A 22,441-nucleotide genomic window follows, 5' to 3' on the forward strand; every position below is an offset into this window, starting at 1 on the left:
GGAGTTGGTGATGGACAGGGAGGCCTGATGTGCTGCAGTCCATGGGGTCACAAAGAGTTGGACACGACTGAGGGACTGAACTGATTAACATTCTACTACAAGGAAGAACTTTACACACACACGCACACACACTGTAGGGTATAATCACACTATTTCTTGTGCCCAAGTCGCCCATTTGGAACCCCTCCAAGCTGCCTTTTGAGTCCTTTTGCCACATCCCTATCATCCTTTGAGCTCTTTTTTACTTTGGCATGAGATATTCTAGGCTCCTCACTTAACGTCTCTAGATTTGGAATTAGCCGTTTCTATAAGGAGCCTGCTGCGTCTGTAGGGGAGGCCTGAGGACTTGTAGGTGGAAGATTCTCCAATTCAAGTCTATCCAAATACCCCCATTCCAGATCTCAAGGGCTCACTTGTTCCCAATCAGTACCATGAATTTCACCTGAAAAAAAAAACTGACACAGTTGTGAATTCAGGATTGTGATACTGCAAGCCACACAAATTCAGGGCCTGGTCTGCTGCCAATTAAGCTCTGTATCTACAAGAAATAAGAGAGTTTTAAAAGATTGTCATAGAAGTGCTCCAGGTCTTTGATCATGCCTTGACCTGCAAATTGAAAGCCATGACCTTTTTTTTAAGCACCTAAGGCAGTAAAAAGTAGCCAGTTCACTTCATTATCCTCTTGATCATCATCACTAAAGAGCATCTACCTGGTCCTTCAAGCCTCGTCTTGAATAGGCGCTTCATGCTCAACAGCCCCAGGTCTTAACATAGGGTATGCCGTATGTTATCAGATCTCGTTTTCCACTGGCAGTGAGCTCAAGCTCAAACAGGGTGGCAAGTCAAATTGGGAAGCATATCTGTAAGGGTCAGTTTCTGGGGAACCATTTCAAGTGCTAACCCCTTATTGGTCAGAGTCTGACTAGGACACAGAGTTCACTGTAGGTATTTCAAACAGAAGAGCCTTAATGGAGGAACTTATCACAAAGATGTTGAAAGGACTGAAGGAACGAAAGAGGGAAGGCAAGGCAACCCAAATTAGTCACTCAGCTCAGAAACTGACACCCGCCTGGGCTGGAGGAGCAGAAAGAACGATCACAGGCCACAGCCCTGTCCACTAAGGGCCTGAATGCAGCCACCTGACAAGGATCCTGGAGCCAGCGCTTCCAGGCTACCCCTGCAGTCCTCGGCAGCTGTGTGCTACTGACATTTCTGCAGCCAGTGCTGCTGCCGCCAGAGACACTCGGAGAAATCTGAATCAGAGAGAGTCACTTCTCTGCTCCCATCTTTCAGCTCCCACCAGGCAGGTTCTTTACCACTAGCGCCGCCTGGGAGCCTCACTAGATTCTATTAGGTTGGTGCAAAAGGAATTGCCATTTCAGGTCCTGGATTTTAAATTATTATAACTAGGCTCAAACTTTATTAATCAAAATAGGAACCATTACAATTAACGTAGTTTGGCCAATGAGAAATAAATTTGTTTACTCCTATAGCGAAAAAAAAATCCATGCTTCGGGATTCAATGAACTCTTGGAAAGCATTTTCTACGTCCTGCTGGTTGTGGAAGCGTTTTCCCTGCAAAAAGTTGTTGAGGTGCTGGAAGAAGTGGTAGTCAGTTGGCGAGAGGTCAAGTGAATATGGCAGATGAGGTAAAACTTTGTAGCCCAATTCATTCAACCTCTGAAACGCTGGTTGTGCGACGTGCCACCAGGCGTTGTCACAAAGAATTGGGCTCTTTCTGTTGGTCAGGGCTGGCTGCAGGCCTTGCAGTTTTTGGTGCATCTCGTCACTTTGCTGAGCATACTTCTCAGATGTAATGGTTTCACCAGGATTCAGAAAGCTGTAGTGGATCAGACCAGCATCAGGCCACCAAACAGTGACCATGACCCTTTTTTTGATGCAATTTTGGGTTTGGGAAGTGCTTTGGAGCTTCTTGGTCTGACCACTGAGCTGTTGCCGCTGCTTGTTGTATAAAATCATTGCACATCACAACCCAATCAAAAAATGATTCATTGTTGTGTAGAAGATGACACTTCAAACGATTTTTCTGATTCATGGTTGGCTTATGAGGCACCCGTTTATTGAGCTTTTTCACCTTTCCAATTTGCTTCAAATGCTGAACGACCATAGAATGGTCAATGCTGAATTCTTCAGCAACTTGTCGTGAAGTTGTAAGACGATCAGCTTCCGAAGATTGCTCTCGGTTGATGGCCAGCCACGTCTGATGGCCAGCCACTAGGCTGCTCATCTTCAAGGATCTCATCTCCTTTGCAAAGCTTCTTGAACCACCACTGTACTGTACATTCATTAGCAGTTCCTGGGCCAAATGTGTTGCTGATGTTGTGAGTTGTCTCCGATGCTTTGTAACCCATTCTGAATGAGAATAAGAAAATTGCTCGAATTTGCTTTTTGCCTAACATCATTTCCATAGTCTAAAATACAAATAAAATACACAACAAGTAATAATTCATTAGCAAAAAACATAAAGCAAGAAATTTGTATTAAAATGATGTATAACGTAACCACATTTATTTAAGAATGTATTCCCATATCAGATGGCAAAGTTCAACAATGCAAAACTGCAATTATTTTTGCACCAATGCATGTTCTAACCAGTCCTTGCTATCTGGGACTTAAGAGTCACAGAGTAAGGACAGACAGCCAATGGACACTTCATTTAAAGGCACCATTACAAATGTCTGACAAAGGATTTTTATCTGGGTGCACACACCAAAAAAAAAAAAAAACCCTAAAAATAAATTCAAAGTGATAGGCCTCCCTAATAAATATACAGCCCCCCCCCAAAAAAAATTGAACAGCTCTTCACAAAGGAATATATTCCGTCCCTGGGATTCTCCAGGCAAGAACACTGGAGTGGGTTGCCATTTCCTCCTCCAATGCATGAAAGTGAAAAGTGAAAGTGAAGTCTCTCAGTCGTGTCCAACTCCTAGCGACCCCATGGACTGCAGCCTACCAGGCTCCTCCGTCCATGGGATTTTCCAGGCAAGAGTACTGGAGTGGGGTGCCATTGCCTTCTCCATATATTCCTGTGGTCAATAAATATTAATATAAAAATGTATTCAATGTTATTAGTCATGAAAATGCAGCCACACTTGAGACACCACAATGTACCTACCAGAACGGCTAGAAATAAAAAGACTGGCAATGCCAGGTATGGGTGAGGATGTGGGGAACTGGAACTCAGACTGTTGATGAGTCTGAGGACTTGTTGAAAAGTGGCTCGGCAGCCCCTATAGAATCTAAACATTATACTCTAGCCTAGCAATTTTTTTTTTAATTGGAATATAATTGCTTTACAATGTTATGTTAGTTTCTGCTGTACAGGGAAGTGAACCAGCCATACATATATCTCCTGGCTCTTGAGCCTCCCTCCCACCCAGCTCACTCCCACCCCCTAGGTCATCACAGAGCGCCGAGCTGAGCTCGGTCCCCATTAGCTGTCTAGTGTATACATGATAGTGTGTATATGTTAAATCCAATCTTCCAATTCTATCTTTAGATACGTAACTGAGAAAAATGAGTGTACATGTTCTCCAAAGGTAGGTATGAGAATACCTATAGGAGCCATATTTGTAGAAGTTCAGTCCTGGAAATACCCCAAATTGATATTTTTAAAAATGGATAAAAGAATGGGTAATTTGTGGCAGCTGAATTGTTCTGCCGCTCAGTCATGTCCGACTCTTTGCAACCCCAAGGACAGGCATCCCTGTCCTTCACCATCTCCCAGAGCTTGCTCAAACTCATGTCCTTTGCGTCGGTGATGCCATATTCAGCAATGGAAAAGAATGAGTCACTGCTCCGTGCAGCAATCTGGATGAATCTCGCAGAACACTGAACAAAAGCCTCACGTCACACGATTCCACTGATTGGAAAGCTAATCTATGACGAGAGAAGGCAGATCAGCACTCTGAGGGCACTGATAGGGAGGGGCAGGAGGAATCCTGCTCATTCTACATCTCTCTGGGTGGTGTTTACACAGGTGTATATGTGCATGAAAGTCCATCAAGCTGTAAGCATAAAATTTGTGTACTTCACAATATTTAGGTCATTCCTCAAAAAATTGCTGTGGAGACACTGGGTTTCCTTGATAGCTCAGTTGATAAAGAATCCGCCTGCAATGCAGGAGACCCTGGTTCGATTCCTGGGTCAGGAAGATCCCCTGGTGAAGGGAAAGGCTATCCACTCCAGTATTCTGGCCTGGAGAATTCCATGGACTATATAGTCCATGGGGTCGCAAAGCATTGGACATGACTGAACGACTTCCACTTCACTTCAGAAAATTACCCACCCCCAAAAGTAAGAGACAGCAAAGTTTCACATAAGTATAAATGCTAAGAAGAAACTTAAAGAAGTGTGATGAGTGGGTGGGGGACTGACTGCTCAGAGCTGAGACCTGAGTGGCCATAAGAAGGTAGCTATGTCCTGAGCTGAGAAGCTGCTTGCTGGGAGAGAGGACAGCAAGTGCAGAGGCCCTGAGGCAGGGTGGAGTTTGGTGTGTTGGAGGAACTTCGTCAAGGCCATCAGACTGAACATAAGTCCTTAGTTTGACTTTTTATTCTAAAAGTAGTGGGGGACCATGAAGGGTTTGCTGTAGGAGGGTGTACTTTCTGAGAGATTAGACGTGGGGAGTAAGTGGAAAAGACCGTTGATGCATTTTATGTGGCTGGGACATCTGGAAGGTGGGGAGCTGGAATTTAACTGAACAGGGTTGGGGAGGCAGTGGCGTCAGGTTTGTTTTGGCAATGCTAAGTTGGAGACGCTCATTAGATGCCCTTGGGGCCTTCCAGGAGGCAGAGGGTGATGGGGCCAGACCCAGGCTGGACACGGGTGTCATGAACACACGAGCGGTATTTCAAGTCCCAGATACCTGGGAGAACAGAAAGCAGGAAGAAGAGACCCAGGGCATTTAATGCCGTGGGCTTTTCTGGAGAGAGGAGAGCTGCTAGAAGGCTGGCTGCAAACAGCTTTAGGAGCATGGCTGCACCTAGCTCTGTTGAACACCCGCTCCCTGCCAGGTGTCAAGAGCCCAGATGTGAGCCGAGCCTGGCCCTGGTCGGTGCTGCCAGCCCACGGTGGCAGTCGCTCAGGCCTGGGCCTTGAGCACTAAAATTCAGATTCCTGGGCTCACCCGTGACCCACTGGGAGAAAGTGCTAGAGTCGCTGCATTTATCGGTCACCCTGGGTGTCTTTTGCACGTGGAGGTTTGAGAATCTCTTTCAGTGGCCTAGGTGCACGCGCGTGTGCGTGCGTGCGTGTGTATGTGTGTGTGAGAAAGAGAGACAGAGAGAGAGAGAGAAGGAGGAGAGAGGGAAAGAACGATTTCCTCTTTCCCTCTCTGAGGGTGGGGCTGCTCCAGAGTTCAGGGAAGCAGTCAGCTCTGTGAGCTTGGCTGTGTGTGTGTGTTCATGTGTGGGGGGCGGGCACGGTGTCCCAGGAGGACAGAGTTTGCATTGATGAAAACCCTCCCCAGCCCTTTGATGCCTCGTTCCCTCTGCCCTGAAGTTGAGCAGCTCAGTCCTCGGTGCCTCCCGCCCGCTGGCCACGCTCGCCCCCCGGCCAGGATGGCGTCCTGTCTGGCCCTGCGCATGGCGCTGCTGCTCCTCTGTGGGGTCCTGGCCCCTGCGGTGCTCACAGGTAAGGCTGCTCCCTGCCACCGGCCTCCCGAGGCGAAGAAGCACCTTAAGGCTGGGATCTCTCTGAGGCCCGCCAGGCAAAGCCATTCACCGGGATGGGGGATGACCATTTGGGGTGATTCCGGGAAGGGCTCCTCCGGGACACAGGCTGGCAGCTACGCATCGGAGGCCTCTGGGAGTCGTTCGTCACAGAGACTGTGACCTCTGAAGCAGGACGGTGACTTGGGGAGCAGGGCCAGGGTCCTTAGCTGCCCAGGGGAGGTGGGGGCCACTCCAGCACCCTAAAATCGGAAGGAAGGCCTTGAGAATCTGGGTGGGAGTCGGGAGGGGCACGGGGCAAGCAGCTGACGGTCGGAGGCCCCAGATATTAGGTCCACGGAGCTCTGCCATTTACGTTTTGAAGCCCTACAAACCCTTCCCTGCTGGTTTACTCAAATGTCCTTTGAGAAGGAAGACCCGGTACTATTTCCATTCTGGGAAAAAAATTCCAGTGGGGAGCACAGGACCAGAGACACCTCTGTAAAACCAGGAGGGTGCTGGCCCGACGCTACCACACTGAAGCTTGAAAGCGGCCGAGTCTGGGGTCTGGCGAGAAGAGTCCTGCCAGCCTCAAAGTGGCGGGTTCCTGGGGACCCGAGCCCCAGTGTGGACACGGCTGTGGGGCCCTGCACCGGGAGGGGCTGGCCCAGGCCGGCTGCAAAGCTGGAGAGACGAGAGGCACTGGCTTTCCAGGTGGTCTCTGTCCTGGAAGAAAGCCATCTCCTGTGGCCGGGAGGGCAGGGTGTCAGGGCTCCTGTGGGGAGTCCTGGGGCTGGAGAAACCAGTGGGGGGGCCCTGGAGACCCTCTCTGCAGCGTGGGTTTTGGGGGCATCTGCGGATCTGGGCATTGTGTGGATATGTGCTGGGGAGAGCCGCAAGAGGAGGTGAGGCCTGGGGTGACTCCCGCAGCCACGCACTCGGGCACAGACCTCGGAGGAAACGGGGTGGGGGGCAGTGAGGATCCTGTGGGCCCCCTGGGCTCTCTCCAGACGCCCTAGATGCAGCTTGCAGGCTGGCTCTGCTTCTGGTTCCATCCTCCTCGCTGTTCCTCAGGCGATCTGCGCCTCTCCCCTTCCGTGTGGCCCTGATAACCCCAGGGCCTCTGCCTCCCGGGCGGGAGAGTCTCTGTAGGTCTACTGGGTGCACAGGCTCGCGGGCGGGGCCGAGCGGCTGGTGGCCCTCAGTACAGGTTGGGAGAATGTGTGGAAACGTCCCCAGCCCCTCTGCTGGGTGCAGGAGAGTCTCAAGAACCCCCTCCTTGCCTCGCCTGCCTTTGGGTGGGCGAGCCAGGGGCCTGGCGCGGTGCCCAGGGCCCTGGGGAAGTGACCCAAAGTAGGGTGGCATCTTCCGTGGCTCCTGTGGGCCCCACCCATCCCAGTGACATGGCTTCTCCAGCCCGGTGGTCAAAGCGGGTGGAGGCGAAGGTGCTGGCGCCCTGTCTGCCCCTGAGTCTGGGGCCCGTGTGGGCAGCTTCTGTCCCATTCCTGGGTGCCCACGCAGCCAAGCTCTTCCAGCCGAGGCTGCCGGCCAGAGGTGCCAGGTTGGACGGGGCGTACACAGCCTGGGTGGGTGGGTTTCCTCTGCCGCCACAGGAATGCCGGGCACAGCCTTGTGGTGGGCGGCATAGGGACCTCACCTGGCCTCACCTCCCGACTCCCCTGCACGGGTCCTACCCGGGGGCAGGCAGGCCAGCCCTACCCCAGCACCTCTGGGCTCCAGCGGGGCTGCTGCTCCTCCTGCCGTTCGGGGCGGGAGCGTGGCGGGGAGGCTCTTAGCTGCCCCACCCTGGGCTAGAGGCTCAGAGCAGGTGTGCGCCTGGCCCGACAGGCCCCTGGCCCACTTGCTCGCTGGGCTGGGGTCGGTCCCAAGCAGGGACACCGGGGTGGCCCCCATGGCTGAGACCCAGGCCTGGCCTGCCACCCTCCCTGCCGGTCGCCTGTGGCCACAGCTACTGTGGTGGAGGGAGCAAGCCAGGTTGAACGGGCGGGAGGCCAGGGCCCCGATGAAAAGGCCCTTCATGGCCACACAAAGGCCGTCTGTGAGCTCGGGCGCCTGGCCTCGGGGCCCAGTGGTCAGGGTGAGCGTTAAACAAACTTATTTACCGAAAGGCAGGGCGGCTGGGGGCAGTGGGGCTGGGGCTGGGGCAGGGAGGGGGAGCCCACAGTGCCCAGGCCTGTGGCAAGGTCACAAGGCCCCCACTTCTGGTTTCTCCGGTCATATCGGCGGAGTCACAGGATGTGCTCACACCAGTCCTTGTCCCCCCACCGTCTTCTATCCTCATATCGCACCTCCGCCCGCCTTCCACACCTACCCCTCTGGGTCCCAGCCTCCACACCTGCCCTCATGCCAGCCCCTCTGCCTGGCACTTCTGGCCCCACCTTCCCCCCTCCTCAGATGGGGCCTGCAGTGGGGAACCCCCCGGAGAAGTGCTCCTGTTCCCGGCTCCCCACAAGGGTAGGTTTGGGGGACAGAGCTGTCTCCCCCATCACCCCAGCAAACTGAGCAGCCATGGAGGCAAGCAGATGGGGACAGGAAAACGCCCACCCCCTCTCCCTGGCAGCTGCACCCCCTTGGTGGGAGGGCTGGGGACTTTAGTTCAGGCTGTGGTTCTGGCCCACGTGTGCCTTGGGGATGCCCACCTGGGCTGGCCGGGAGCCTGGGGCCCCGATGAGTCCGTGCAGCCCGGATCAGCCTTGCAGGGCTGGGGGGTCTCCTGTGATGGTCAGTTGTGGCAGGCGCGGAGCCCACAGAGTAGCCAGGGCCATGCTGTCCAGGCCCGAAAGGCCTGGGGTCGGGGGGGCAGAGGCAGCAGCTGATGATGGCCTTGACAGCATGGTCACCAACTTGGAGGCTGGGAGAGACAGGTCGGGGAGGGCAGGCCAGCGGCTGAGTCAGTCTGCTGTGGTCCCGGGGTGATGGAGCCAGATTTGGACCCAGACCTCTGGTTTGGCTTCCCTGATGGCTCAGAGGTGAAGTGTCTGCCTGCAATGCAGAAGACCTGGGTTCAATCCCTGGGATGGGAAGATTCCCTGGAGAAAAGGAAAGGCTACCCACTCCAGTATTCTGGCCTGGAGAATTCCATGGACTGTACAGTCCATGGAGGTCACAGAGTCAGACACGACTGAGCGACTTTCACTTTCACTTTGCTCTGATTTGGCTCATAGCTCAGCTGGTAAAGAATCTGCCTGCAATACTGGAGACCCCGGTTCAATTCCTGGGTTGGGAAGATCTGCTGGAGAAGGGATAGGCTACCCACTCCAGTATTGTTGGGCTTCCCTTGTGGCTCAGCTGGTAAAGAATCTGCCTGCAATGCAGGAGACCTGGGTTTGCGAAGATCCCCTGGAGAAGGAAATGGCACCCCACTCCAGCACTCTTGCCTGGAAAACTCCATGGATGGAGAAGCCTGGTGTGCTACAGTCCATGGAGCCGCAGAGTCAGACATGACTGAACAACTTCACTTTCTTTTCTTTCTCTGTTTTGGAAGCCAGTGGGGCAGCCCCTCAAGCTTCAGAGACTGGCTGGGTTTTGGAGGGTGTGTGTGTGGCGGGGTGGGTGGGGTGGTGCGTGTATTACGCCTGGGCTGGTGTGTCTGGCAGGAAGGGTCCAAGCTTTTGCAGGGGAGGGACAGACAGGGAGAGGGGCTGGGTGGGCCTCCCAAGTACCTTGCTCAGAGGGCCCCCTTCTCCCCCAGAGATGGCCCCCCAGGCTCTGGCAGAGGGCAGAGGGTGACAGCCAGCTCTTGGGAGAGAGCCCCAGCTCTCCAGGCACTGAGGGGCTTGTTACCCCTCTCCCTTGTAGAGGGCCTTGTGGAGGCTTCCCTGGGCCGGATGCCTGGCATTTGGGGGTGAGCTTTGGCTGGAGGTAGGACAGGGAGGTGCCTGGCTGCTGCTCTGTCTTGGGTGTGTGGTGAGCAAGTTGCAACTTGTGCAACGGACAGGGGGCCTGTCCGTTTATCTGGGAGACTCACAGTCTGTGAGCCTTAGACCCCAAGGCGTGCCCAGTGGTGGGTGGTAGATGTTCAGTCTCTCAGTCGTGTCTGACTCTTTGCGACCCGACGGACTGCAGCATGCCAGGCCTCCCTGTCCCTCCACTGTCTTCCAGAGTTTGCCCAAAGTTCATGTCCATTGAATCGGTGATGCTATCCAACCTCAGACCCAGGCCTTTCTTTCTGCTCAGCCCTGGGGAGCCCGCGGCAAGCATGACGAGGGCATGGAGCCCTCCGTAGGCAGGTGGCAGACCTTAGCCCTTCCAGGCAGCGACAAGGGAGGCCCGACAGTCACAGGGAAGTCACTGAAGTGGGTTCTGGAGCAGGGTGGCCCCCAGACCCCAGCACTGCAGCTCAGCTGGGGCCCTGGAGAGAGGAGTTTCCACCCACTGGGTGCAGGGACCTTCCACCCCTGGGAGGTCTCCTCACCAGGGATGTTTCAGAAAAGGGGCCCAGACCGGGGCAAGCCCTGGGAGCATGATAGTGGTCCCTGCCTGCAAGCCTCGCCTCACCACTGATCCAGCCGAGGCCTGAGAGAGGCAGCCAGGGACAGGGCCTGGGGAGCTGGGGACCCCGTAAGGTTTTATCAAGAAAAGATCTTAAGTTTACAGGAAAGTTACAAGAATAATCCAATCAATTCCAGTAGACTCTTTTGGATTCACCGACCACCAACTTTTTGCCATATTTTCTCGTCTGTCTTCCCGTCTCTGTCTACTCGCTCACCTAACTGCTGAACCATCTGACAGTTAAGCTATAGACACTGTGCCCGTTTGTCCCTAAATACTTCCGAGAACAAGGGTCACACAGCAGAGTCAGTTTTCCAAATCAGGAAGTGAACAGGATGCAGTGCTCTTCCCTAAACTGCAGCCCGGCTCACAGTTCACCAGCGGACCCCGCAGTGTGCCCTCCAGGAACTCACGCCGCGTTGCGTTGTCACAAGTCCTCAGTCTCTACTCCGCACCAGCCCCTCACTCTCTGTCTCTTGCGACCTTAATATTTTTGAAAACCTAGTTATTTGAAGACTGTCCTGGAATTTGGCTTTGGCTGTTCACTCATGATTTGCCCCAAGTGGAAACTGTTGGCAGAAGACCCCTGCAAATACCTTTGTGTCTTCCCAGAGCACCCCCTCTCCAGGAGGTGCTGAGCCTGGAAGCAGGGTGTGGGTCTGGCTTGTCTGGTGCCCAGGGCCCGGTGGTGGTGGGGGGCAAGGCTCCGGGGTGGAGGCTCCAAGAGTGAAAGGCGCCCCAGGAACTGGCAGGGAGACCAGCCAGGGCTTGTCTTGCTGCTGCTGCTGCTGCTGCTAAGTGCTCAGTCCTGTCTGACTCTTTGGCAACCCCATAGACTGTAGCCCACCAGGCTCCTCTGTCCATGGGATTCTCCAGGCAAGAATACTGGAGTGGGTTGCCATTTCCTTCTCCAGGGGATCCTCCCAACCCAGGGATTGAACCCGGGTCTCTTGCATCTGCTGCACTGGCAAGCGGATTGTTGATCACCAGCACCAGGGCTGTACTGATTGAACCACAACTTCCAGGGAAGTTTCTGCGAAGGCACAACCTGTGACTGAGTTGTCTGAGGCTTCAGTCCCCAGGAGCACTTAACTGCCAACGCCCACCTAAGTTTACCCTTAGCCCCGTCTTCTCGGAAGCAGGGACACACAGTTCCCTGCTGGTGTCCCTGAGACGCTGTGTTGCGATGCCCACTTAGCCCATTCCAGCATCCCCGGATCACACCCAGATCACTCAGCAGCTGGGGTGGGAAGCCTGGAACCTGGTCTTGAACTTGACTGGGGGTCTGAGAAGGCTGGATGGGCCCAGGGCCGGGGTGTTGCTGTGTAGCTCCTCAGGCTAGGATTCTTGAAGGGGGAGCAAGACTGGGGAGTCTGGGGCTACAGAAGGGTGGGGGTGGGGCTGGAGTTCCCATACCACATTCTCATACTGCTCTCTGGGGCCCCTGTGTACCCTGAACCTGCCGACCTACCAGCAGAGGAAGGGTCCTGCAAAAAAAACACTGCCCAGAGGCTGCCCTGCTGATCCAGCCCCTGCCAGGGTTGGGGTGAGAGGCTCCTGGAGCTTCCCGAACAAGCTCCGCAGACACCCCTGCCCAGCCCTCTGGCCCTGTCCGATCTGGAGTGAGCAAAGCCCGGGCATCACGGTTTCTCCTCCGGCTAGAGGCTCTTGTGCTTTAAGCCTCAGACACTGGGGGGTGTGTAGACGCATGTGAGGGAGCGGGACCCCAGACCTTGGGGCTAGGGTCAGGGAGAAGCAGGCTGGCCGCAGGGGCGTGGGGGTGGGGGCTGGGCCTCTCCTTTCCACCTCCCACGACTGCTGCCCCTCACCACCCGGTGGGCAGAGTCCCTGGTCTCCGGACAGGACATTGCTTTCCTGTCCTGGCGCCCTCTCCAGGGTGAAGGCTGCCCTGTGTGGGGAGAGGACCCCTTAGAAGTGTCACTGCCCCAGGCCCACAGACCCCCAGCAGTTCAGCTGGGGTCCGCAGGCCCTGCTGGGGAGTGTCGTGTCCCCCACTGTTGTTCCCCTCCACGGTCCCTACTGCCCTTCCCTGCGAGCCCCCAGTTCTCCCAGCTTTCTCCTGAGGGTGGCCCCCGCCGCCATCAACCTGTCCCGTCCTGGGTGGGGGGCAGCCTGGCCCTAGTAGGGGGTCCAGGGCCACACGTGGGCCCCCCCACGGCCTCCGGCAAAGCACCGCGAAGCGCCCCTTCCCAGTCGTTCAAGGCGGGGACGTCTGGTCGGACCTACCGCCCGGGGGACCTACTACACCTGTCCTTGGCCTTGCAGCCGAGGGCCCGCAGGAGCCCGCGCCCACCCTGTGGAACGAGCCCGCCGAGCTGCCGTCGGGAGAAGACCCCGTGGAGAGCACCAGCCCCGCCTGGGAGCCGGCGGTCAGCGGCCCGCCGGCGCCCACCGCCACGCCGAGCCCCGAGGACAGCACCGCGCAGGAGCGCCTGGACCAGGGCGGGGGTACGGCAGGGGCGGGAGGCGGGGAAAGTGGGGCGGAGGCTGGACATTGGGGGGGTAAGGGACGGGGGGGCACGGGCCGGGGGCACAGTGTGCGGGGGCGGGGGGTGGGGGGGGGTGGGGGGGGTGGGGGGCGGGCCGGGAGGAGAGGTTGGGGGCGGGCCTCTGGCTGACATGGGGACGGGGGTGGGTGTGCGGGGACGTGGGTGCAGGTCGGAGTGCGAGGGTGGGTGAGGTGGGGGGGCGGGTGCGGGCGGGGGGGGCCTCTGGCTGACCCGGCCCCCTCTCCCCGTCCTCCGCAGGCTCGCTGGGGCCCGGCGCCATCGCCGCCATCGTCATCGCCGCCCTGCTGGCCACCTGCGTGGTGTTGGCGCTCGTGGTGGTCGCGCTGAGAAAGTTTTCCGCCTCCTGAAGCGAATAAAGGGGCCGCGGTGCGGCTCGGCGGCACCCCAGGTGCGCGCCCCCCGAGTCTCCTTGTGTCCGCTCGTGTGTCGGCGAGCGGGGTGGGGGTTGCGGGGGTGTCGCCGTGCTCGCGGGGCGCGTGCGGGAGTGCACATGCGCCGGGTCCCCCGCGGGCGTGCAGGTGCGTGCAGGGGTCGTCGGGGTGCGGGAGAGGGCGTGCGGCGCGCTCCGGCCAGAGTCCGGCGGCGGCGGCCCCTGATCGTCCCCACCCCGGACTGCCCGCCGCCTGCCTCCCACCGACCCCTCCGCGGGCTCGGGAGCGCTGCGAGGGAGTGCGGACCTGCGGGAGGCCCCCAAGGCTGGAGAGGGCAAAGGCCAGCCCCGTGCCCACCGCCCTGCTTCTCGCGGCCTCGCTGAGTCCCAGCGGGGTCCGCGTGACTCACGGGCGTTCCCGGCTTCCAATAAGATGATTGGTTTTGTTGGTGGGGGGCATCTTCAGACTCTGGCAGCTGGGTCTCTTGTCTGTGGGGTCTCAGCCCCAGGCCCGCACCCTCCGGACCCCTGGGGACCCCTCGACCCCCAGGAGCGAATGAGACACGCGGTGAAGCCTGGGTGTTGTGAGCCCCTGTCCCCGCTCCCCAACGCAAGCCCCAGACGGCCTCCCTCGCCTGGCCGGGTCGAGCTCCAGGGGACAGTGGCCGAGCTTCTGGCACAGCAGGCAACCCCACGCGGGACGGCTGTTTGTTAGGAAACAAAAAGGGCTTTCAAGCTCGACCCTCCTCATTTCAGCCCTGAAATCTTGGGGGCTGGACCAGAGGCAACACCCAGTCTCCCAGCTTGGCCCTGGCACTGGCTCCCTGGACAGGCCCTCTGCCTCCCATACCTCCCAGGAAGCCTACCCTTTGTGATTTAGAGAGGGATTTGAAATAGTGGCTTACCTGCTCTGGATGCAGCAGGAAAGAAGCTAGAACGGAGTCTTGGAGTGAGGACCCTAAGGCCTGGGGTAGGGGGGCTGTCTGCAAACCCCAGGGATGGTTTAACACTGGGGCCACAAGAGGATTCTTCTGAGTGAGCACTGGAGAGAGGAGCTAGCCTTCTTCCCTTATTATTTTCACCATTATTTCTAGCAACCACCTTGGCCTCGTTGGTTTGTCTGAGTCCCTGACCACACTTGTTCAGGCCAGTTTTCTCCACCTGGATACTCAGATGACCGGTACCCATTCACACTCCCCAAGACACGTCATGGCTTCAAAGTTTCGGTCTATAAAAGACTGTTGCAGTGCTGACCGGTTTTCATGAAACTGTGTACAAATTATTTCATGTAACCTCCAGTAGACAAAGCCTCGTTAGAGCAGATGACACAAGTCACTATGCTGTCTCCCAGCTCCAAAAACAAAAGCTGGATAAAGACTAGGACCAACAACCCCCCACCCCCACCCAAGAGCAGCATGGGGCTCAGAAATGGACCCTCTCCCCTTTCCCCAACTCCTGGGAAACTCAGGTGCAGGTAGGCCCCCTCCCTGCCCCGCCCCGCCCCCACTGGGGTTGCAGCAAGGAGGCACCAAGAGCATCAGCCCCTCACTGGGATCCGGGGGTCCCTCCCCAATTGTACCAGCATGTTGCACGGGTCTGAATCTTTCAGGGATTCATCCAGTTCTCAAAGGGTCTGAGGGCCCAAAAACCCCAACCATGTTGTGATTTCTGGGAAGATGCTCCATTTAAATCCTGGGCTTCTGATCAGTGTCCTGATAAGGAGGGCGTGGCCTCTGGCAGGGTTGGTTTCCAGGCCCTCCCCCCGTTCTCAGACCTGGGGTGGGGGGGGGAGGGAAGGGGCGTGGCTCCGAAGACCCACTGCAACCTCCAGGTAACTGGCTACCGCCTCTGAAGATAGGAAGAAGTGCCCTGGACCAGTGGCTGGCTGGATTGGAAGCTGAAGTCTCAAGCCTGGTGGTCGGATCCCCTGTGGGACCACAACGCCCCCCATACCTCTGTCCCACAGTGGTCTTCCAACCCTGCCTCCCCCATCGCCTCAGACAGCTTATTCTGTTTGTGGAGTCCCTCACAAGTGGAGGTCCAGATCCACTTCCATCCTGAGGCTCCATCCTGGCTGCTTCCTCCTCCACGGGAAGCCTCCTCAGCTGTCTCCTGGGACAGGCCGCCTCCACGGGAAGAGGGCTCTTCTGTCCCTGCCCAGACCCAAACTGCATTCCCGTGTGCACCAGGGAAATAAAAAAAGACCTTCCTCTCCTTAATTTTATACATGATGCTTCTTTTAATGCAGCCAAAAATGATATTTGCTTTTCTCGGAACCATAACCCGTACAGGATGCAGTGGCCAAGTCATTCCTTTGTGACACCAGGGCTCCTGAAGGGGCAGGTAACAAGTTATATCCAGCTGGTCAGGGAGCCAAAGGTGGCGTGGGCCCTCAGCCAAGCTCTGGCAGGCCTGTCGTGAGGCAGAGGCCAGCCGTGCAGCCAGAGGCGGGTGGAGGCTCGGGGGCAGAGGTGGACAGAGGCAGATAGTCTCCTGGTCCTCTGAATGGAGACCAAGGGCCGCTCATCAAGCGCATCAGGCCAGGGTGGTCCACGTGTGCGCCTGGCCGAGTCTAACAGCTTCCGGGGGGAGAGGACACGTGCAGGGAGTCATGACACCTTCACCTTCACACTTGCCCTGGGCCCCGGGGCGCCCCAGGGTCTGGGGCCTCTCAGTACCAGGGGCGGGCCCTGGAGCCTGCCCATTGTCTGCCTTCTAAGAGACAGAAGAAGAGGGTGGTATAATACTGTTTAAAGTACACTTTCTCATCTACAAATGCAGCAGAGGGATGTGGGCACCCTCTCTCCAGTGGGTGAGCGAGGGGCCAGGACACATGAGCATGAACCACGTGGCAAGGAGGGGTTCGGGCGACTCTGGCAAAGACCACCCCACCCAGGTCAGGTCACACCCTGCTGCCTGGGGAGGCGGGGCCTTCCCCCAGAGCCCCTCCACTGTCCGCTGGGGTCTGCCTGCCAGGCCTCGTTCCTGCCTACATCCCTCCACCAGGCAGGGGGTGGGGGGTGTGTGTGTGGAGGGGTGCGGTCAGGGGTCATTGCCGATTCCGGCTGCCCAGCTTCCTGCGGTCCTTATTCTGGCTGCGCTGAGGGTCGTCCATCTTGTGGACACGGAAACACTCCTTGAGGTTCTGGGACCGGATCTTGGGGTTCAAGATCTCCTCGGTCATATTGCTGGGGAACCAGCCTCGCTCCTGGTCATGCAGACGCTCGCCAAAGATCCAGCCTGGGAGGGAGGGGAGACAGCAGGTCACAAGCTGTCTCCAAGTGGCCTGGGCTGGGCCTCCCTCCGGTGAGTGGGGAGCAAGCAGAAGGGAGACTCGGGAGTCCAGCCAGCTTTCCCAGGGGTCCCCTGCCCTCACACTCCCTGATGGAAATGCTCAGACCGGGTGTATCCCCCAGAAGCTGGGGAGAGGGGTGCAGCCCTCCTGGGGAGCACGGTGCCCGTGCACAGGGAGGTGGAGGAACCTGCGGCATCCTGTGCCATCGCGGGTCCCATGCGTATTGACTCCAGGACCCATTCCCAAGCCCTCAACAATCTCAGACTGCCCCACCTGTGGCCAGGAGACCCCAAGGGCCACCCCCAAAAGCGAGAGGCATCGAGGGGCTGGTGGGATGGCAGCTGGCTCAGGACGCCACCGTCACCCTCTTGTTGGGCAGCCCTTCCCTGAGCCTCAGACTCCTGAGAGCTGGGTGGTCAGCTGACGGTGGCCAGGTCACGAACCAGCCAAGTGCCCTGACTCTCTGCTCCACCCACCCCCGCATCACGGTGTCCTGGTGGCAGGGGGGCGGGGGATGGGGTGCTGTGGCCCAAATTGCAAGCCCTGCCGGCAGGTCCTTGGGCAAGGCTGAGGCCTGGGGTCGGTGGGGCTGGGGCATGTCTTCTGCAGGCCACTAGGAGGGGTGTCAGGCTGTTTATATTCTGGGGATGGGGGGAGAGGGCAGGAACCACAGCTCGCCCAGCACTGGGTGAGCCCCTAGGATTTGTGGTGGTGGCCATGGTCTTCCCCAGAGGTCACCAGCCTGCGACCTTCCAGCCAGGACCTCAAAAAAAGGGGAGGAACTGGGGTGGGGAGACATGCTGTGTGCACTTTGGGGATTTAGATTAGGAAAAACTGATGTAGAAATAAGGGGTCTGTTTTCCAGGAGGGGGGAGCCAACCTCTGGCACTGGTGTCAACAGCAGGAGTGGGCAGGAGCCCCAGGGGGCGGCTTCCTGGCCCACATGGGACCACAGGCCTGGTGTTCACAGGCTCATCTGGAAGCTTGCTGCAAATACAGGCCCGGGTCGGGGTGTTCCTGGTCTTCATCCCTCCCACCATAATGGGGAGGCTGATGCCAGGGCCGGACGAGGGGAAAGGGACCACTGGGCACTGGGTGGGCGCAGGGAGCCCCGCGGGCAGAGGCGCCAGCCCCGGGCCTCACCGTCCTCTGTCTTGTCCAGGATGTTGAGGATGTCGGCCAGCTCCAGCGTCAGCTCATCCGGCTGCTGGGCCACGTACGGGTGCACACACTGGACCTGGGGGCAGTCTGAAGGGAGGAAGGGGTGGCCCGTCCTCATCACGTGGCACCCGCCCTGGCTGGGCACCCGCAGAACCCGGCCCCCCAGCAGTTAGCAGGGACACACCCCCCCACCCCCATCCCCACCCCCTCCCCCCCACCCCCATCCCCACCCCCTCCCCCCCACCCCCACCCAACCCCGTCCAGGAGACAGGGCGGACCAAGCAGCCGCTGGAAAAGGGCTCATTGGAGGGAGGGGTGGGCGTGGCTCTAAAGAAAAGGACGTCAAAATAGCCGGGAATTCTGAACAAGTCATAGCTGGTGCAGGGATGAACAGGCGGCCAGTGCGGGCGGGGGAGGGGCCGGGGGCGGGGGGAGGGGGGAGGGCTCTTATTTAGACTTTGAAGGAGGCTCCTTGGTCCTGGGCTGGGTCCTGGGAGCGGCCTGGGGACGTTCAGGACTCGGTGAGCATGGTCAGGATGGCGCTTGAGCCCTTTCCTATTTTGGAACGTTTTCAGACGATCAGCTGCCCCAGAGAACACTGGCGTTTGCCTCCTGGGCCCAGATCCCTTCCGGTTTCCTTGCGGCACCTGTCACTTAAGACCTGCTGACTTTTATGTCTTCATTAACCGTGGAAACGTTTGCAAAGCTCAGGCACACCGTGTCCTCCTCCATGGGGTACCGAGCTTGCATCAGGGTGCGAAGGACCTCTGGGCAGTCGAAGCAGCGTTCCAGAGGCCTCAAAGGCCCTTTAGGTGGAGTGCAGAGGCCCCTGTCTGAGGCTGACCTGCAGAGTCCTCCCTAACCATCACCTGTCCCACCCGGCGGGTGCCCCCTCCCCAGTGGGCCGCTTACCGAGCAGCCGGGATGTGAAGGAAACGAACTTGGTTCTTCGGTTGGGGGCCAGCGAAGTCATCCAGCGCTTCATCTCGCTCCTGGGTCAGGAAGAGGGCAGATGCCGCCAACACAGAGCGTCAGCGCCCACCCGAGGGAAACCGCAATGCCAGGCACCCGGCAGGCTGGCCCTGGGGTCCTGAGCTTGGCAGCAGGGAGCAGGCCAGGCAGAGCCCTGCAGAACCTCCCTGGGGGCATCTTTCAAGTCAGTGGGTGAGGGTGTGTGAGCCCACGACACCCAACGTTCACCCAGAGGTGAGCCCTGGGTGGCCAGTTGCCCTAAACCACAATCGTGGACTCGGAGAGGCTGACGCCACCCCGTCCCCCCGAGGCAGTCGGAACTGGGCTTGATGCGCTGGGTGACACCTGTGAGTTCTGGGGTGTAGGGGGCTGGGCACCAGGCGTCCCAGCTCCAGGGCTCACAGAGCATTGCCCCGCGTGGACCTGGCCATCGCTCTCAGAGCCCTGGGGGTGCAGGGGAGACAGCCTGGCTGCTCAAGGGTGGCAGGCGGGCCGAGACTGCCCAGCAGCGGCAATTCACTGGTTGGCCTGGCCCAAGGGCTCTACAACAGCTCATCAGAGTCTGAGGCCCAAGGGAACACACACACACACACGCACACACACACACGCACACACACGCACACACACGCACACACATGCACACACACACAGCCAGCAACGCACTCACCCCCAACCCCGACACTTACACAGGACGGAAACCCCCTGGACAAGGCCTGGGGGAGGAAACACGGGAGCTGGGCGGACAGTGAGCCCCAGGAGAGGGGACAGCCGCCCTGGGCACTCACTGAGAGGACGCCTTCAGCATGTAGGTGGCCTCCCGATCGTCCGAGTTCTCGAGCAGCCGCAGGATGAAGACGTTGGCCAGCGTCTGGCCCTGGTCCTCCAGCTCCTCCGCGCGCAGCAGGCCCCGCGGGGCCGAGTCAAACACCTGGTACTTGTCTCTGGGGACCCAGGTGGCAGGAGGGGCTTGTTGGTCCCCAGGACGCTCGGATTCCCAGGAGACCTCCCACCCCAGCCCTGGCCAGCGGGACCGGCCCCACTGCGGCTGCTCCTCACCGCCTTCGGAAGCTCCCCACCCGAACGCCTGTCCCCCTCACCCCCAGCCCCCCACCTGCCCCCACCCCCGGCGTGGATGGTGGACAAGGGGTCTGCACCCCTGACACAGGAGCTGCTGGGCACACTCCGGGCAGCAGGCACTGAGCTGCAATACTTAGGAGAACTGCCCCCAGTTGGTAGGAGGGAAAAACCAGCGAAGCCCAGGGGTTTAAATAAACTTGCCTGAAGGCCCAGGGCACTGCCCTCAGGCCCCGGTGACTCCCCGCCCCTCCCGCCTGCCGCTCACCCTGGAATCTGCCGGCAAATCACCAGCAGGTCATTGAAGAGAAAGAGGTAAATCTCCCGGAAGAGTTTCTTGGTCCGCAGGGTCCGCGAGGTCTTGGGGCCGGACATCTGCTGCAGCTCGCCCTGCTTCAGCAGCCAGCGGGAGTGCGAGATGATGGGCACCGACTGGGGGGCAGGGGGGGCATGTCAGGGGAGGCTGTGCCCTCCGCACCCTGCCCCGGCTCCCCTGGTACCCTGACTGGAGCGGTAACTGTGGAAACGGGTGTTGGGGACGGCACTGGGCCCAGGACACGGGCACTGGTGGGAGGGATGGGTGGGTGCTGGGCACACGCGGGAAGGGTGTGTGTGCGTGTGCCTGAGTGGGCAGATGTGTATTTGTCTGTTGTTTGTGTGTCCTCGTGTGCGTCTATGTATACGTGTTTGTGTCCAAGTGTGTCTGTGTGTCCTGTATGCGTCTGTACTCACGGGGGTGTGTGTGTACACGTGGGTGCCTGTGTGTGCTATCGTGCCTCACCAGGCTCAGCCTGAGTGATGCAGAATCAAAGGAGGGTTCAAGTTCCTAGGGGAGAGGGCAGAACTGGGTCCCCCAGGGCGAGGAGGCCGGGCCTGCATTCCCCCACTCCACGGCTCTGGGGCGATTACTCGGCACTCAGCACTCAGCCAGCAAGTGGAGCTACGTGAGGCCTCCCCACTACCCTGAGGTCTGCATCTTCAACTGAGGCTCGGCGCCCAAAGAACCAGCGTGACCTCACAGACCCTCGGCGGGCACCGTGCCCTTGTGCCCACGTCACCAGAAACCCTAGGAGCCCTTAGGGTCACTGGTGCCTGAAGCTTTACACAAAATTGGGGAAGAAGGTGGGTAACTTCCACCTGATTTTCAAATCGCCCAGGATTAAGAACCCCTGGACTGGTTCATGTCATGTTCCTCTTTCAAGCTGACTGTTCAAGGTCGCGCAGCCGGTACCTGAGAGCAGGCCGCTTCCGGGTCCCTGCACTGCCCCGCGAAAAAACAGTCTAGGCCAATGCGATGGCCTGGTGACGGGCGGCAGGGGAGGGCCCTCTGCTAGGGGGTCAGGGAGGGCCTCGGTGGGGGTGGCACCATGCTGAGACCCAAGCGTGGCCATTCAGCGGGCCTGGCCAGTGGCCTGCGCCCCAGGCCGGCGGGCGGGGCCAGGGGCGTGTGGTTGACCTTGATCTTGAACTCCATCTTCTTCTGGATGCTGATCATCTGCTCTGTGCGGCTCATCTTCCTGACGCCCTCGTTGCATGCTTTCACCACCTGGAACAGGAAGGTGGACACATCAGGCCCCACGCAGCCAGCGGTCTCTGGCCACGTCCTTCAGGCACTCAGGCTGCAGCTGAGACACTGACTGGCCAGTCCCAGTGGGGTCTCAGTTCCAGTGGAGAAAGCTGGGGCCTTGTCCTTGGCGGGACGCAGACTCCAGAGAACACAGAAAGCAATGCTGACCCCTTGCATCACCTAAGAGAATGGTTTTCAGCAGGATGTCCTGTCTCATCTGTCAGCCTGGAAATGCCCGAGGCCTGGGATTCGGGCTCTGTCACATGCTGCAAGAGGAGCACAGGTCCCCCCAAGCTTCCTGGGAGGCCACCCGGGTACCAAGAGGCCAAATGAAAGCAGATTTTCTGCGACCTTGTTCCAAGGACTCGATATCCGCTCCGGATCACAGGTGTCGAGAACAGGGCCTGGTGCTCAGCATGCGGGAAGGAAGACAGCGCCCAGAGGTGCGTGTATGGGGTATCCCCTGCAGTGGTTGGAACGAGGAAAGCTGTCCTCAACCTAAATGTCTGCCAATGCGGCAACTGGGATTGCTTAGTGCTTGTCAAGCCACATAACCCTGTACTCTGAAGTCATGAAAAAAAGCTCGAGAGAATGTGTCAGTCACTCAAGTCGTGTCCGACTCTTTGCGACTGCAAGGACCGTAGCCCTCCAGGCTCCTCTGTTCATGGGATTCTCCAGGCAAGAATACTGGAGTGGGCTGCCATTCCATTCTCCAGGGGATCTTCCCGACCCAGAGATCAAACCAGGGTCTCTTTCACTGGCCGGCGGATTATTTACTGCTGAGCCAGCAGGGACGCCCATGTGCTCTGGAATGGAGGGCAAAGCCAGCTTGCAAGCCACAAGCCCCTTCTGCAGGGAATACAACCGTGTGGGCAGGTGTCCATCTGGAAGGGTAGGCTCCAGCGTGCTGGCAGGGGGTGTGGGAGAACTGCAGATCCTTGCCACCTTTCTGCTTATGAACAGTGTGTGAATCTGTATTCACCGTTTTTATAAATTAGGGGAAAAACCCCACCTTTATAAAAAATGATAATGAGAAGCAAGAGTATACCTTTCATTACAAGGAAATAAAAAGGGAGAGGAAAGCAAAAAACAACTTGAAAACAGAGAACACTTGCTGGTGCCCCGAGACCGCTTGGGGCCCAGTGGGAGCTGCGATGGAGCTCCCGTCTGACCAGGTGCGTGTGCCCCAGGCGTGGCAGAGGGCCCGGGGAGAGGCAGCCAGGCTGGCGGGCCACTGGCCCTCCCTGACCAGCCTGCTCAAGGCACTGCTTTTCCCCAACTAGACTG

The 22,441-nt window shown here is 58.4% G+C and overlaps 2 protein-coding genes across 2 annotated transcripts in view; one reads left to right on the plus strand and one right to left on the minus strand.

The window, feature by feature from the left end:
• Positions 1 to 5,582: 5,582 nt before the first annotated feature.
• On the plus strand, positions 5,583 to 13,062 carry SNORC (secondary ossification center associated regulator of chondrocyte maturation). The gene is made up of 3 exons (XM_055587026.1): positions 5,583 to 5,655; positions 12,471 to 12,653; positions 12,953 to 13,062. The coding sequence occupies exons 1-3, from the start codon at positions 5,583 to 5,585 to the stop codon at positions 13,060 to 13,062; spliced, it is 366 nt and encodes a 121-aa protein (XP_055443001.1).
• A 2,242-nt stretch (positions 13,063 to 15,304) lies between these two features.
• NGEF (neuronal guanine nucleotide exchange factor) overlaps positions 15,305 to 22,441 on the minus strand; it is a 48,991-nt gene continuing 41,854 nt past the window's right edge. The window contains exons 8-13 of the mRNA XM_055587027.1: positions 21,044 to 21,133; positions 19,856 to 20,019; positions 19,299 to 19,454; positions 18,454 to 18,533; positions 17,524 to 17,628; positions 15,305 to 16,325 (exon numbers count right to left, since the gene is read on the minus strand). Of these exons, the coding sequence (XP_055443002.1) occupies positions 16,135 to 16,325; positions 17,524 to 17,628; positions 18,454 to 18,533; positions 19,299 to 19,454; positions 19,856 to 20,019; positions 21,044 to 21,133 (786 nt within the window). The 3' untranslated portion in view covers positions 15,305 to 16,134. The remainder of the gene's footprint in view (positions 16,326 to 17,523; positions 17,629 to 18,453; positions 18,534 to 19,298; positions 19,455 to 19,855; positions 20,020 to 21,043; positions 21,134 to 22,441) is intronic.

This window comes from Bubalus kerabau, chromosome 6 (genome assembly GCF_029407905.1).
Source record: "Bubalus kerabau isolate K-KA32 ecotype Philippines breed swamp buffalo chromosome 6, PCC_UOA_SB_1v2, whole genome shotgun sequence".
Taxonomy (NCBI): domain Eukaryota; kingdom Metazoa; phylum Chordata; class Mammalia; order Artiodactyla; family Bovidae; genus Bubalus; species Bubalus kerabau.